This window comes from Manis pentadactyla, chromosome 8, assembly GCF_030020395.1.
Source record: "Manis pentadactyla isolate mManPen7 chromosome 8, mManPen7.hap1, whole genome shotgun sequence".
Classification (NCBI taxonomy): Eukaryota; Metazoa; Chordata; class Mammalia; order Pholidota; family Manidae; genus Manis; species Manis pentadactyla.
Window position 1 is genome coordinate 82,498,968 of NC_080026.1, and position 14,923 is coordinate 82,513,890.

General features: G+C 36.4%; 1 protein-coding gene across 3 annotated transcripts in view; it reads right to left on the reverse strand.

Moving 5' to 3' along the window:
- The window catches only part of ANK3 (ankyrin 3), a 331,543-nt gene that overhangs the window by 204,999 nt on the left and 111,621 nt on the right, over positions 1 to 14,923 (reverse strand). For 2 of the 3 annotated variants that reach the window (XM_057505891.1, XM_057505892.1), the window contains exons 5-7: positions 12,481 to 12,579; positions 1,166 to 1,351; positions 460 to 483 (exon numbers count right to left, since the gene is read on the reverse strand). In XM_057505891.1, the coding sequence (XP_057361874.1) occupies positions 460 to 483; positions 1,166 to 1,351; positions 12,481 to 12,579 (309 nt within the window). The remainder of the gene's footprint in view (positions 1 to 459; positions 484 to 1,165; positions 1,352 to 12,480; positions 12,580 to 14,923) is intronic. The other variant, XM_036895053.2, reaches the window with a different exon arrangement.

Genomic DNA, 14,923 nt, shown 5'->3' on the forward strand with positions numbered 1-14,923 from the left:
CTATCTCACTGACTCTAGTGGAAGGGTGGCTGATATTGGTACAGTTCTGAGGTACCTTTTCATTTTGCTGACACCACTGAGGCGAAGTGTCATGCAGAACTCTAAAGAATCAGTCCTGGATGAGTAGAATGACAGGGTTGTCTGCAGCTTTAGGTATAGGTGATAAGCATCTAAAGTACCCAAAGTCATCTCACACACTCTATTGCAAAACCCTTAAGCTTCAAGGACTCCTCATTCTTCCTTTCAAACATGAGGTTCAGCTGCAGAAAGCCCTGGTAATCAAACTACTATCTTCTCTGGCACATGCTACTTTGGGGGTGGGGGGAAAAAGCAGGTATCTAGCCTACGGAAGGCAATGCAAAGAAGAAGGGAAAGAAATGAGGCGGCCGCACTAAGAAATGGGGAAATGATGATGCAGATACAGATCACATGTATTTGTATTTATATATATATATATACCTCTGTTGTTCTATTCACCACCATCTAGGTTAACACATTTGGAAGCAAAGAGGAGGAAAAAATGAACGGTTAGTTTGCTATTGGTGATATGGATGCAGAAAGCTCATGACAGCTAAGTAATGAGGATGACGGCTCTGATGGAAGCACAAGAGGCACAGAAAGAAAGCTAGACTGAATGAAGGGCTACACTGATCGACTATTCCAAATGCCACGTTTCATTTGCAGAGACTTTCAAATAATACATGTCAAGACAATGGGAATTTTTGGCTGGGACTATGACTGCCAGCATGCTCTCTGCAGCTGATCAATATTCAGTGCACTGCCTGTCGACTTAGATATCAACCAAAGGTTTATTTGTGCTCATTATTGCTAGCATTTTGTCATTTTTCACCCTGCTTGAGCTGAAGCGTTAAATACATTAAAATGCATGCTAAAAGGAAGGAAACTAACTACCAGGTGCAGACACACTGATTTCTGGAAGCGGCCTCCCTGTTCGCATGCATAGGGCAGCCACGACAGGTTCCCCCTAGCTTTGTATGCTAAGGGGGTTGTACCTTCAAATGGCTGACAAGGACATGTATTCTTATTCCTTCTAGTGAATTTACATGTTTGGCATATGCTTGCCAAAAGGGAGACCAGGCGTTCTTAAAATCTGGGCACCTGACATGGGACAGTCGCGTGGCAGGCTCACTTCCCAGGGGCGCACCTTTGATTCCACATCGGCGTTGTTGTCGTTCTGCAGCAGAAGGGCGGCAGCCTTTGTGTCGTCTTTTCGGGCGGCGATATGAAGAGCCGGAAGACGCACTTTTCCTTTAGTGTCATTTTCTAGCAGGAGTGAAACCACTTGATCATGACCTTGTTGCAAAGCTACTGCCAATGGTGTGAAGCCATCCTGCAAATAAACAGATGGTAAACAGATGGGTTATGATTGGTCACAGTGGATATATTTTTTTTTTGATTAACAAATAATGTGACTAAGTGTCAATTTTTGTTTAGGGTTATTAAAGTTAACATATGCAGGTAGACACATATACAAAAATATAGTAAACATGTGTGTGTGCGTGTGTGTGTGTGTGTGTGTGTGTGTGTGTGTGTGTGTGTGTATACCAAAGCAGAAAGTAATAAGAAATGTGTAGTAAGTATATGTTTGTTTGTTTGTTTGTTTGTTTCTGTTAAAAAGTGATATGTATTCACTGGGTAAATTTTGGAAATGCACAAAAGTACTACATAAAGAAGAAACAGATGCTATAATTTCAATATCCATAAAATTATCTCAGTGAAAACAATAACATTTCAGGTTAAATCCAGGAATTTTTTTCAAAGGGGCTCACTTAAATAAGCTGTACAAATTTCCACTGACTTTTGGAATTGGGAGTATACCTGTCTGGCTCATCACTGTGCCCTGTTGCCTAGCCTATGTCTGGTGCTCATTCTGTATATGTGAAATAGCGAACTATAGTCATTGCTATTTTAAGAAAGGTCTGTATGAAAGACCCTTGGCTTTTCTAACCAATGAAGGGGGAAGACACAGGGATCATGCAAAATATGAGTAGAACAAATTCAGACATACACACATATCTGTATATTTTGAGTCTTCCCATTGCAGTGCCCTGGGACTTACAGAAAAAAATAGCAACAGACCCTTTATCTGCCTTATACAATCAAGGGAACATTTAAAAATTATTTTTTGCTAGAGAACAGGAAAGTAAATTATTTTATTTGGGTCATGGTATTTTATGCTATAGTCCTTGTGGCATAAAATTGAAGACTATTTTCAATAGAAGGGCTTTTGTAAGGGAAAATAAGAAAACTAGTTACTTGCATACCAATACCAATGTTTTGGGCTTTCTAAAAACCATTTTTATATCATTCTTTTCCTTTCTAGAAAACAGATAAAGGCTCCTACCATTTCTTTGAATGTCAATCAACAAATTTATGTGCAAATTTTGGATGCCCAAAACGCTGGCCAAAATCACAGAAGGGACAGACAATATTGCCTTGGCCTTTCACATAAATCCTTTCCTCCAGTTTCCTTTCTAATAATTGTGGACATGTAGACTATTCCTAACCTGGCATCTATACTCATGCTATATCCCTCACCCTGAAATGTTATCCTCCTTGCTCTGCAAATACAAATTCTATCTACTCTCCATGCTTCAAAATTGGGCTAAATTTCACTTGCTTCTTTCAACTTTTCCAAGAAGAACCAAAAGAGCAAAAGGATGAGCATTCACATGGCCAGAAGGACATTCCCTGCAGCCTTAAGAAGGATAACAAAAAGAATGGATACAACCAAGATGGCACCAAAATGATATCATAGGGGTAGCACTTAAGGAAATAAAGTTTAGAATATAATGTTATTTGATGTTATGAGAAAAGTAATCTACATAACTGTAAATATATGGTCTCATTTTCATAAAGATAAATATATGTGTACATGTACAAAAAATCTGGATGACTAAAGAAAAGATTATTGCTAGGGAAAATTAACAGTGTTTTTTTCTTCTTTTAGCCTTTTATTGTGCTTTCTCATTTATGCCATGAGAAAAATACATTTTTTAAAGAAGAGAGTGGTAAAAGGAAAACTGTATATTCAGAGTGAACACTGTATCTCACTTTTAAATTCTGAACAAAATCTAAGGGTAAAAATGATAGTTCACTTCCACTCTGAACTAAATGACTACATTTCCACTGACAGAAATTGTTAACAGGGCCTATACATAAAGGAAACTACTTTGCACCAGAAAAACTCAACTGAGACCACAGGCACCAACAAGAATGTGCTTCTCGCATAAGCCAATTAAAGACACAGGTGTTAATAGCTAAAATTAGGAGCTACAGATTTTGTTTCCAAACCAAATTTAAATCGTTTGGTTTGCTCTGTGTGGTTAATCTTAAGTGAAAAATGCAAGCCAAAAAACAAATGTGACAGAACCTCCCTGAGACCCTTGACTGCCTTGTGGAGTATCTGGTACATAATAGGTGCTTCATAATTACTTAGGGAGTAAATGAATAAATAAACTTACTTCATGCTGGAGAATCTTACTTAGCAGAAGAAGGAAGATAGATATGGAAAAGATACATTATGCAATACACAGTTAATAGAGAAAAGGTTTAAAAAACCACAATCATGCCAAAGACTTGATACATATATACAAGGTATATATGAAAGATGTACTGCAGGAACTTGGCAATATCATATGATTTAATAAATTAACATTTGCCATCTAAATGATTTTTCGATTGCCCTTTGTTCTGAAAATACAGATTTCCATATACATTACACCAAAATCAGTGTTAAGAAGAAAGTAATATCACAGAACATTGTGCGAATAAAATGTCTTAACTTCTTACTGTTCTTTTTTTCCCTAATACTGATAACCCAAAAGAAGAGAGAAAAATCCAAAGGTTCTAAAATCTGTAGATAATCAGATAGCTGTTTATGTAGTTATGTTCCAGCAACCCTTATGAAGACATAGATGTGAGTTGTTCTTAGAACATTTACTTATTGCTTTTTTCTTAAAACTACAAAAAAAGATAACATGAAATTAAATTAATATAAACAAGTAAAAATATTTTTTATATATCCTTTGCCAAAAGTCTGAATTAGTGGTTTGACGATCTCACATACTATTTTTAAGTTAGTTGTAGTGTCTCTTTTTGGACCAGGAAAGGTTAAAAAAATATTGGAGAACGTAGTGAATTATTGATGATTAATTTACAAGGTAATTCAGATCTATTAAGAGTAAGTTAGGCTCATGTTTGCTTCTAAAGGAGAGATACTTATTGATCTGTACATCACAGTCTAAAAAAATGCTATCTGTCCTTCACAAAGAAAATACTACGGAATCCCTTTCATCATGATATTTATATTATTTAGTATTTCCATTCAAAAGTGGTAATAGATTTTCTCTTATCTACCAAACCCCTTCCCATCCCCATTCTTCCTACACACCGTAACACAGTCTGCATGTCGTACTGAGGAAAGCCCTACACTCAGGCCAGCTCTTCCCAGGTGTGAAGTGAGAAACTGCTCTGCACCTACTACATGTTTGTTCTTTGTTATTAACCAGTAGTAATTTCTTAACTAGCTTTAAGAATATTATTATAAAAATAATACATCCTCATGACAAAAAATTCCAGCAGTACTCAAAGTGGAAAGTAAGGCTCCCTCCTAATTCTCAAAACAAACCACTGACAACCATACATACACTATGACTATTTTTCTGGATTAGTACATATGGTCTTGACTCACTTTTAATAATGCTGACTAGCATTTATTGTATAAGTATACCAATATTTATTAAACAGGTTTCCTATTGGTACATATTTAGGTCCTTTCCAGTTTTAAAAAATTGTTAATACTAATTACATTGATGAACTTCTTATATACTGTTCTGCATTTTCCTCTAGTATATCTTAATAAGAATTTTTAGAAGTTCAACTCCTAAGTGAAAGAGTGTATAAATATTTCTGATAGTTACTATTAAATGTTCTGCAAAAATGCTGCAACTAATGATCAACTTCACCAATATTGTTGAAAGGTTCCGATTTCTTCTGCCCCTCAAATTTTTTCCTCATCCCATGGGCAAAAGACTGGATCACTTTCAGTATATGATTAATTAATTTATCTGATCTAATAAATTAATATTTCTTTATAAGTGAAGGTGAATTATTTTAATACATTTATAATCATTTTTATTCTTTCTGTGTGAACTGCTTCTTTATTTATTTAATGGTTTCTTGGGAAGGCATGATCTCAAAAGCTGGGAGATGCTATATGTGATTCCTCTACTGCCATCATTCTTGTGTCAATCAGGAAACACACTGTAAAACAAGTGAGAGAAGCGATATTATGAAAGGGATAACCCTGCATCTATTCTAATTCATTATTTTTCTTAAAATAAAGAACACCCAAACATTGGTCCTTTATCATTAGCAACAGATTTCTAGTGATATACTTCACAAGGGATCTCAATGTTCCACCCAGATTAGTTTAAAGAATAAACTATATTATGTAAGATAGTACCAGTGGTTAAAAAACTTTTAACTTTTTAACTGTTCCAGACTGCATAGGCTTTTTCACAAACCACTTTTATCTAAATATTTAAAAACATATACTAGGGAGATGGGAGCCAAGATAGCGGTGTGAGTAGGACAGTGGAAATATCCTCCCAAAAACATAAATATTTTTGAAAATACAACAAATACAACTATTCCTAAAAGAGAGACCAGAAGATACAGTACAATAGCCAGGCTACATCTACACCTGTAAGAACCCAGCGCCTCACGAAGGAGGTAAGATACAAGCTGCAGCCCGGCGGGACCTGAGCGCCCCTCACCCCAGCTCCCGGCAGGAGGAGAGGAGTCAGAGCGGGGAGGGAGAGGGAGCCCAGGACTGCTAATCACCCAGCCCTAGCCATCCACACCGGAGTGCAGACACACAGTGCATGGTGTGCTGGATACTAGGGAAACAGGATAGTAAAATCTGCGAGTGGGTCCCTGCAGTCGGCGCCCCTGGGACAAAAGAAAAGCGAGTGCTTTTTGAAAGTCTTAAAGGGACAGGGACCTCATAACTGGACAGAAGCGTCCCGACACACTCAGCCCAGCTGCTGGGAATCCCAGGGAACTCGGGGCACCCTAACCCCCTGGGCAGCAGCGCAGCTCTGATGCCCCTCACGGCAATAAACAGCCTCCCGCCCGTTCCTCCTCTGGGGCTGCCCACCATACTGGAGCAGCAGCCTGAGGCTGGCCACACCCACAGCAACTGTGGAACCCAGCACAAGCCACTAGGGGTCGCCGTTCTCCCAAGAAAGGAAGGCCAGGAGCAAGTGGAAAGGGTCTTGGTTCTCCCAGCTGACATAAGCGCCAACTGCTTATGACTACCTCTATTGCCATGAAAAGGCAGAAGAATTTGATACAGACTATAATCACACAGACATCCTCCCCTGAGAGGGAATCTGAGGAGACAGATTTAAACAATCTTCCTGAAAAAGAATTCAAAATAAAGGTCATAACCATGCTGATGGACTTGCAGAGAAATATGCAAGAGCAAAGGAGGGAGAATACAGAAATAAAACAATCTCTGGAAGGACTTAAAAAGCAGAATGGACGAGATACAAGAGGCCATTAATGGAATAGAAATCAGAGAACAGGAACAAAGAGAAGCTGACGCAGAAAGAGATATAAGGATCTCCAGGAATGAAGAATATTAAGAGAACTGTGTGACCAATCGAAAAGGAACAATACCTGCATTACAGGGGTACCAGAAGAAGAAGAGAGAGAAAAAGGGATAGAAAGTGTCTTTGAAGAAATAATTGCTGAAAACTTCCCCAAACTGGGGGAGGAAATAGCCTCTCAGACCACGGAAGCACACAGAACTCTCAACACAAGGGACCAAAGGAGGACAACACCAAGACACATAATAATTAAAACGGCAAAGATCAAAGACAAGGACAGAGTATTAAAAGCAGCCAGAGACAGAAAAAAGGTCACCTACAAAGGAAAACCCATCAAGTTACCATCAGACTTCTCAACAGAAACCTTACAGGCCAGAAGAGAATGACATGATATATTTAATGCAATGAAACAGAAGGGCCTTGAACAAAGGATACTGAATCCAGCACGATTATCATTTAAATATGAAGGAGGGATTAAACAATTCCCAGACAAGCAAACGTTGAGGGAATTTGCCTCCCACAAACCACCTCTACAGGCTATTTTAGAGGGGCTTCTCTAGATGGAAGCACTCCTAAGGTTAAACAGATATCACTAGAGAAAATAAAATCACAGCAAAGAAAGCGGAACAATCAAATACTAACTAAAGGCAAAAAATAAAATCTACTACCCACAAAAGCAGTGAAAGGAAACACAAAAGAGAAAAAAAAAAACACAAAAAAAAACAACAACAAAAAAACACCTAACATACAAGGAATGGAGGAGGAGGAATAAGAAGGGAGAGAAATAAAGAATCATCAGACTGTGTTTATAATAGCTCAATAAGTGAGTAAAGTTAGACAGTAAGATAGAAAAGAAGCTAACCTTGAACCTCTGGTAACCACGAACCTAAAGCCTGCAATGGCAATAAGTACATATCTTTCAATAATCACCCTAAAAGTAAATGGACTGAATGCACCAATCAAAAGACACAGAGTAATAGAATGGATAAAAAAGCAAGACCCATCTATATGCTGCTTACAAGAGACTCACCTCAAACCCAAAGGCATGCACAGACTAAAAGTCAAGGGATGGAAAAAAGATATTTCATGCAAACAACAAGGAGAAAAAAGCAGGTGAGAAAAAAGCAGGTGTTGCAGTACTAGTATCAGACAAAATAGACTTTAAAACAAAGAAAGTCACAAGAGATAAAGAAGGACATTATATAATGATAAAGGGGTCAATCCAACAAGAGGATATCACCATTATAAATATATATGCACCCATTACAGGAGCACCAACATATGTGAAACAAATACTAACAGAATTAAAGGAGAAAATAGAATGCAATGCATTTATTTTGGGAGACTTCAACACACCACTCACTCCAAAGGACAGATCCACCAGACAGAAAATAAGGACACAGAGGCACTGAACAACACACTAGAACAGATGGACCTAATAGACATCTATAGAACTCTACATCCAAAAGCAACAGGATACATACTCTTCTCAAGTGCACATGGAACATACTCCAAAATAGACCGTATACTAGGCCACAAAAAGAGCCTCAGTAATTCTCAGACCACAAAGGTATAAAACTAGAAATAAATTGTAAAAAGAAAGCAAAAAGGCTCACAAACACATGGAGGCTTAACAACATGCTCCTAAATAATCAATGGATCAAGGACCAAATCAAAACAGAGATCAAGCAATATATGGAAACAAATGACAACAACAACACAAGCCCCAACTTCTGTGGGATGTAGCGAAAGCATATAGCAATCCAGGCATATTTAAAGAAGGAAGAGCAATCCCAAATGAATAGTCTAATGTCACAATTATTGAAATTGGAAAAAGAAGAACAAATGAGGCTTAAGGTCAGCAGAAGGAGGGGACATAATAAAGATCAGAGAAGAAATAAATAAAATTGAGAAGAATAAAACAATAGAAAAAAAACCAATGAAACCAAGAGCTGGTTTTTTGAGAAAATAAACAAAATAGATAAGCCCCTAGCCAGGCTTATAAAAAGAAAAAAAGAATCTACATACATCAACAGAATCAGAAATGAGAAAAGAAAAATCACAATTGACCCCACAGAAATACAAAGAATTATTAGAGAATACTACAAAAAACTATATGCTAACAAGGTGGAAAACCTAGAAGACATGGTCAACTTCCTAGAAAAATACAACCTTCCAAGACTGACCAAGGAAGAAACAAAAAATCTAAACAGACCATTACAAGCAAAGAAATTGAATCAGTAATCAAAAAATTACCCAAGAGCAAACTCCCAGGCCAGATGGATTTACCGTGGAGTGTAATCAGACATACAGAGAAGACATAATACCAATTCTCCTTAAAGTTTTCCAAAAAACATAAGAAGAGGGAATACTTCCAGACTCATTCTATGAAGCCAGCATCACCCTAATACCAAAACCAGGCAAAGACCCCACCAAAAAAGAAAATTACAGACAAATATCCCTGATGAACATACATGCAAAAATATTTAACAAAATATTAGCAAACCGAATTCAAAAGTACATCAAGAGGATCATAGAATATGATCAAGTGTGATTCATCTCAGGGATGCAAAGACGGTACAACATTCGAAAATCCATCAACATCATCAACCACATCGACAAAAAGAAGGACAAAAATCACATGATCATCTCCATAGACGCTGAAAAAGCATTCGACAAAATTCAACATCCACTCATGATAAAAACTCCTAGCAAAATCGGTATACAGGGCAAGTACCTCAACATAATAAAGGCCATATGTGAAAAACCCACAGCCAACATCATACTGAACAGCGAGAACTGAAAGCTTTTTCTCTGAGATCGGGAACAAGACAGGGATTCCCACTCTCCCCACTGTTATTCAACATAGTACTGGAGGTCCTAGCCATGGCAATTAGACAAAACAAAGAAATACAAGGAATCCAGATCCGTAAAGAAGAAGGCAGAGTGTCACTATTTGCAGATGACATGATTGTACATAAAAAACCCTACAGACTCCACTCCAAAACTACTAGAACTGATATCAGAATACAGCAAAGTTGTAGGATACAAAATTAATACACAGAAATCTGAGGCTTTCCTATACACTAACAATGAACTAATAGAAAGAGAAACCAGGAAAACAATTCCATTCACAATTGCATAAAAAAAATAAAATACCTAGGAATAAACCTTACCAAGGAAGTGAAAGACCTATACCCCGAAAACTACAGGACATTCTTTAGAGAAATTAAAGAGGACACTAACAAATGGAAACTCATCCCATGCTCTTGGCTAGGAAGAATTAATATTGTTAAAATGGCCATCCTGCACAAAGCAATCTACAGATTTAATGCAATCCCTATCAAACTACCAACAGCATTCTTCAACGAACTGGAACAAATAGTTCTAAAATTCATATGGAACCACCAAAGACCCTGAATAGCCAAAGCAATACTGAGAAGGAAGAATAAAGGGGGGGGATCTCACTCCCCAACTTCAAGCTCTACTACAAAGCCACAGTAATCAAGACAATTTGGTACTGGCACAAGAGCAGAGTCACAGACCAGTGGAACAGAATAGAGTCTCCAGACATTAACCCAAACATGTATGGTCAATTAACATATGATAAAGGAACCATGGACATACAATGGGGAAATGACAGCCCCTTTAACAGCTGGTTTTGGCAAAACTGGACAGCTACATGTAAGAGAATGAAACTGGATCATTGTCTAACCCCATACACAAAAGTAAATTTGAAATGGATCAAAGACCTGAATGTACATCATGAAACCATAAAACTCTTAGCAAAAAACATAGGCAAAAATCTCTTGGACATAAACATGAGTGACTTCTTCATGAACATATCTCCCTGGGGAAGGGAAGGGAAGCAAAAGCAAAAATGATCAAGTGGGACTATATCAAGCTGAAAAGCTTCTGTACAGCAAAGGACACCATCAATAGAACAAAAAGGTATCCTACAGTATGGGAGAATATATTCATAAATGACAGATCCGATAAAGGGTTGACATCCGAAATATATAAAGAGCTCACACAACTCAATGAAAAAAAGCAAACAATTCAATTAAAAAATGGGCAGAGGAACTGAACAGACAGTTCTCCAAACAAGAAATTCAGATGGCCAACAGACACATTGAAAGATGCTCCAAATCACTAGTCATCAGAGAAATGCAAATTAAAACCACAATGAGATATCACTTCATACCAGTAAGGATCGCCACCATCCAAAAGGCAAACAACAACAAATGTTGGTGAGGTTGTGGAGACTGCTGCTGGGAATGTAAATTAGTTCAACCATTGTGGAAAGCAATATGGAGGTTCCTCAAAAAGCTCAAAATAGAAATACCATTTGACCCAGGAATTCCACTTCTAGGAATTTACCCTAAGAATGCAGCAGCCCAATTTGAAAAAGACAGATGCACCCCTATGTTTATCGCAGCACTATTTACAATAGCCAAGAAATGGAAGCAACCTAAGTGTCCATCAGTAGATGAACGGATAAAGAAGATGTGGTATATATACACAATGGCATATTATTTGGCCGTAAGAAGAAAACAAATCCTACAATTTGCAACAACATGGATGGAGCTAGAGGGCATTATACTCAGTGAAATAAGCCAGGTGGAGAAAGACAAGTACCAAATGACTTTACTCATATGTGGAGTATAAGAACAAAGGAAAAACTGAAGGAACAAAACAGCAGCAGAATCACAGAACCCAAGAAAGGACTAACAGTTACTAAAGGGAAAGGGACTGGGGAGGTTGGGTGGGAATCGAGGGAGAAGCGGGGGGAAGAAGAAAGGGGGCCTTACGATTAACATGTATAATGTGGGGGGGAGCATGGGGAGGGCTGTGCAACACAGAGAAGACAAGTAGTGATTCTATAGCCTCTTACTACACTGATGGAAAGTGACTAATGGGTTATGTGGGGGGGGACTTGGTGAAGGGGGGAGTCTAGTAAACATAATGTTCCTCATGTAATTTTAGATTAATGATACCAAAATAAAAAAAATAAAAAATAAAGGAATGAAGTACTGATATATGCTATAGCACAGATGAACCTTGAAAACATTATGCAGTGTGAAAGAAGCCAGCAAAGAAGACCATATATTTTATGGTCTTATTTACAATAAGTTCCAGAATAGGAAAGTTTATAGATATAGAAAGTAGATTAGTGGTTGCCAGGGGCTGAGGAGGAAGGGGAATGACTGCTAATGAAGGAGGGGGTAAGGTTCTTTTGGAGATGATGAAATGTTCTAAAATTAGATTATGCTGATGGTTGCACAACTCTGCAGATACATAATAGCCATTGAATTTCACTTTAAATGGGTAAACCTTGTGTTATGTGAATTTTATCTTAATCAGTATGTTAAAAAAAATAAAGAAACTCTTTGGAAAAAAAAATACATACTAGGTTTTGCATAAAGTGTGAAATAAATTTAATTTGTTAACTTGAGAAATAGATAAATACAATCATTATAATTATGCTAACATATTTGGAAAGAAACATTTGAAATTTATGTTTTACCACAAAAATATTTCAAGAGTGTGTGTCTTTGAGGCAAAATTGTAAGAAACAGAAAAGCGTTCTCAAGCAAACATGTAAATATTAAACAGCTCAATTATAGGGTACAGCTAGACTTTTAAGAGCAGAAAAGATATCTGCAATGGAAGATTTTTAAAAAATAGACTTTTTAACGTATTTCATAAAAGCTTATTAAGCCCCACATTAATGTACGACTGCAACTGACCAATTGGACAAATTTTTAACGTCACTATTCCAGATTTACAAAATGCCCTTATAAACATGTGAACTTCCCCATAGAAAGAACCAGTGTCTTACCTCTGTGGCTAGGCTCTGGCTTGCACCATTGTCAAGAAGAAACTTGACAACTTCCAGGTGGTTTTCCTGGGCTGCCATATACAGTGGTGTGAACCCATTCTGCAAAATAAGTAAAATGTTTGCCTGTAGCTTTAGAGAATATTTTTCCATTGTACTGATATTGCATGTTCCAGAAAATGCTCATACATAATTTTAATAATACTATAATGTAGATGTTCATATTTATTTGAAAACTAATGTACAATAGTTTAAGCAGAATTTTTAAGTGTAATGCAAAATTAAACTTCTTAGTTTGAGCGTAATGCCTGTTAATGGTCTAAGTATAATTCATACCAATATATCCACTTTAGATAAGCATATTCATTTAGTCATTGGCCATTTATTGATTACCTTTCATGAATAAAGGATTTTACTAGATGATATGAGGATATGAAGAAAAATACATTTGGTCATTGTCACAGTGAATTTTTTTTATCCCAAGCAGTAACTATCTATTTTAAACAAAAGATGTAATACTTTCACATAAAATCAAGCATCTGAAATAGGTCTGACTTAAGAAAGAGTTAATATTAATTTCAAATAACTTCAGATACATCACAAATTGGGTGCTTACAGTTTATAATTTATAAACACCAATTTATAAAAGAGTATAACTTCAATTTCAAAGTAGAATTCACTTAGTGGTCTCTTTTTTGTTAGTTTCCTTCCTTGCGTTTTTTTTTTTTTTTGCAAAAACATGGTGTTTTGATATTCAGAATACACACACATACTTATACATACATAATATACATACATGCACACGTTCTGTGTTTGTCTGAAATGTGTCCAGTTGCCAAAGAACTTGGATTTAAGCAAATGAATGTGTATATTACATCTTAAGCTTCTTATGTTGTATATATGTCTTCGGTCTCTAGAACAATGCATTTCATATCTATGAAATACTGTAGTACTTTAAATTTTATTGCACAATATATACATCAAAACATGTATTTTTCAAAATATAACAAATTTTCTGTGAAAATATTTTTCAGAATGCACTTCTGTTTAACTGAATGTTCTGGAAATTTTATTGTAGGCATTATATACTTTCAAAGAATGAAAGTGTAAATATATTCTAAAGAAATTATTACCAAATATCACTCAAACTTTTATGATTCAAGAGGTTTAGCTTCATCATTATAAATATTAATTAGCATATGATTACCTTAATCATTCATAATTCAGACTCTGATGACCTCACATTTTTGGCTTAAAGGTGATAATCAGAAAGAAAATTAAAAGAGCCTTGAGCAGATAAAAGTGATGTCATGTAACAAATCTACCATAGTGTATATACTTTAGCCATCAGAATTTCCCCTATTTACTTACTCTATTTTACACATAATTGTAACAATCTAGGGTATCTGGTTGCCAAGCTCAAGATTAGAGACACAAAATTAGAGGGAGTAGAATACGACACAACATTTTAGCCTTTTCATTTTATATTATCTACTTAGTAACATCCCTGAAGTTCACTGTTACTGTTCTATCATGAAAGGTTTTATCAACATTAAAAATGGAATAACTGCAACACAATGTGTGTATGCATGTGTATGTGTGTGTGTGTGTGTGTGTGCATGTGTCTGTGCATGTGCCTGTGTGTTTCCTCTTTGTCACTCTTCCTAGAGAAACAGAAAGGTAGTTCAGAATGGCCCTATTGTATTGCTATTTTCTCATTTGACCAAAATAAAAGATAGTTTAATCCTAGGTTTATTTAAATATGCCTTAAAAACCAAGACAGAAGAAAAAACAACAATCAAACATATTAGAAAAGAAAGGTGAAAACCAGTGTGGACTTTCTTATAACTTAGTGAACCAGGAGTATACATCTTTCCTCATCAGCCCAAATTTCCAGACGGAAGGTTCAGATTTTAGAATTTCTTAAGGAAAAATTCCAGAAAAGATGTTATTCCCTCAAACATAAATATCAACTAGACAGTTTATGTCAGTGGATTCTCTAAACCTCAGGGAAGAAGTGTGCTATAGTTTGATTACCTGTGAAACACTGGTTTACCTACAAATGTCTACCTTCTATCCCATGTATGTCCACTGTTCCTAAGGTTGCCTTCCAAAATCAGAGTTCATGAGCCAGGAAGAAAATACAAAAATCAGGCCCTGAGATATAGAGGATGCTGTTTTTATAGATCTGAAGCTTCCAAAGAATGATGCGTAGAAGTACAACTTTTAAATCATTCCACAATGGCAGAGAGTGAAAAGTGCATAACTGCAATTACTCAGAAATAACATGTAGACAATAGTCACAGCAAGATGGAGCAATCTAGTTGTTTTCCACATGGCTCTTCTTCTTCTTCTTTTTTTTTTTTTTGAGTGCTTGCTATCCTCTGACTATAACCTGAAAGTAGGCATTTTCTGAGGTCATATTCTTTCATATTTTTTCACTTTT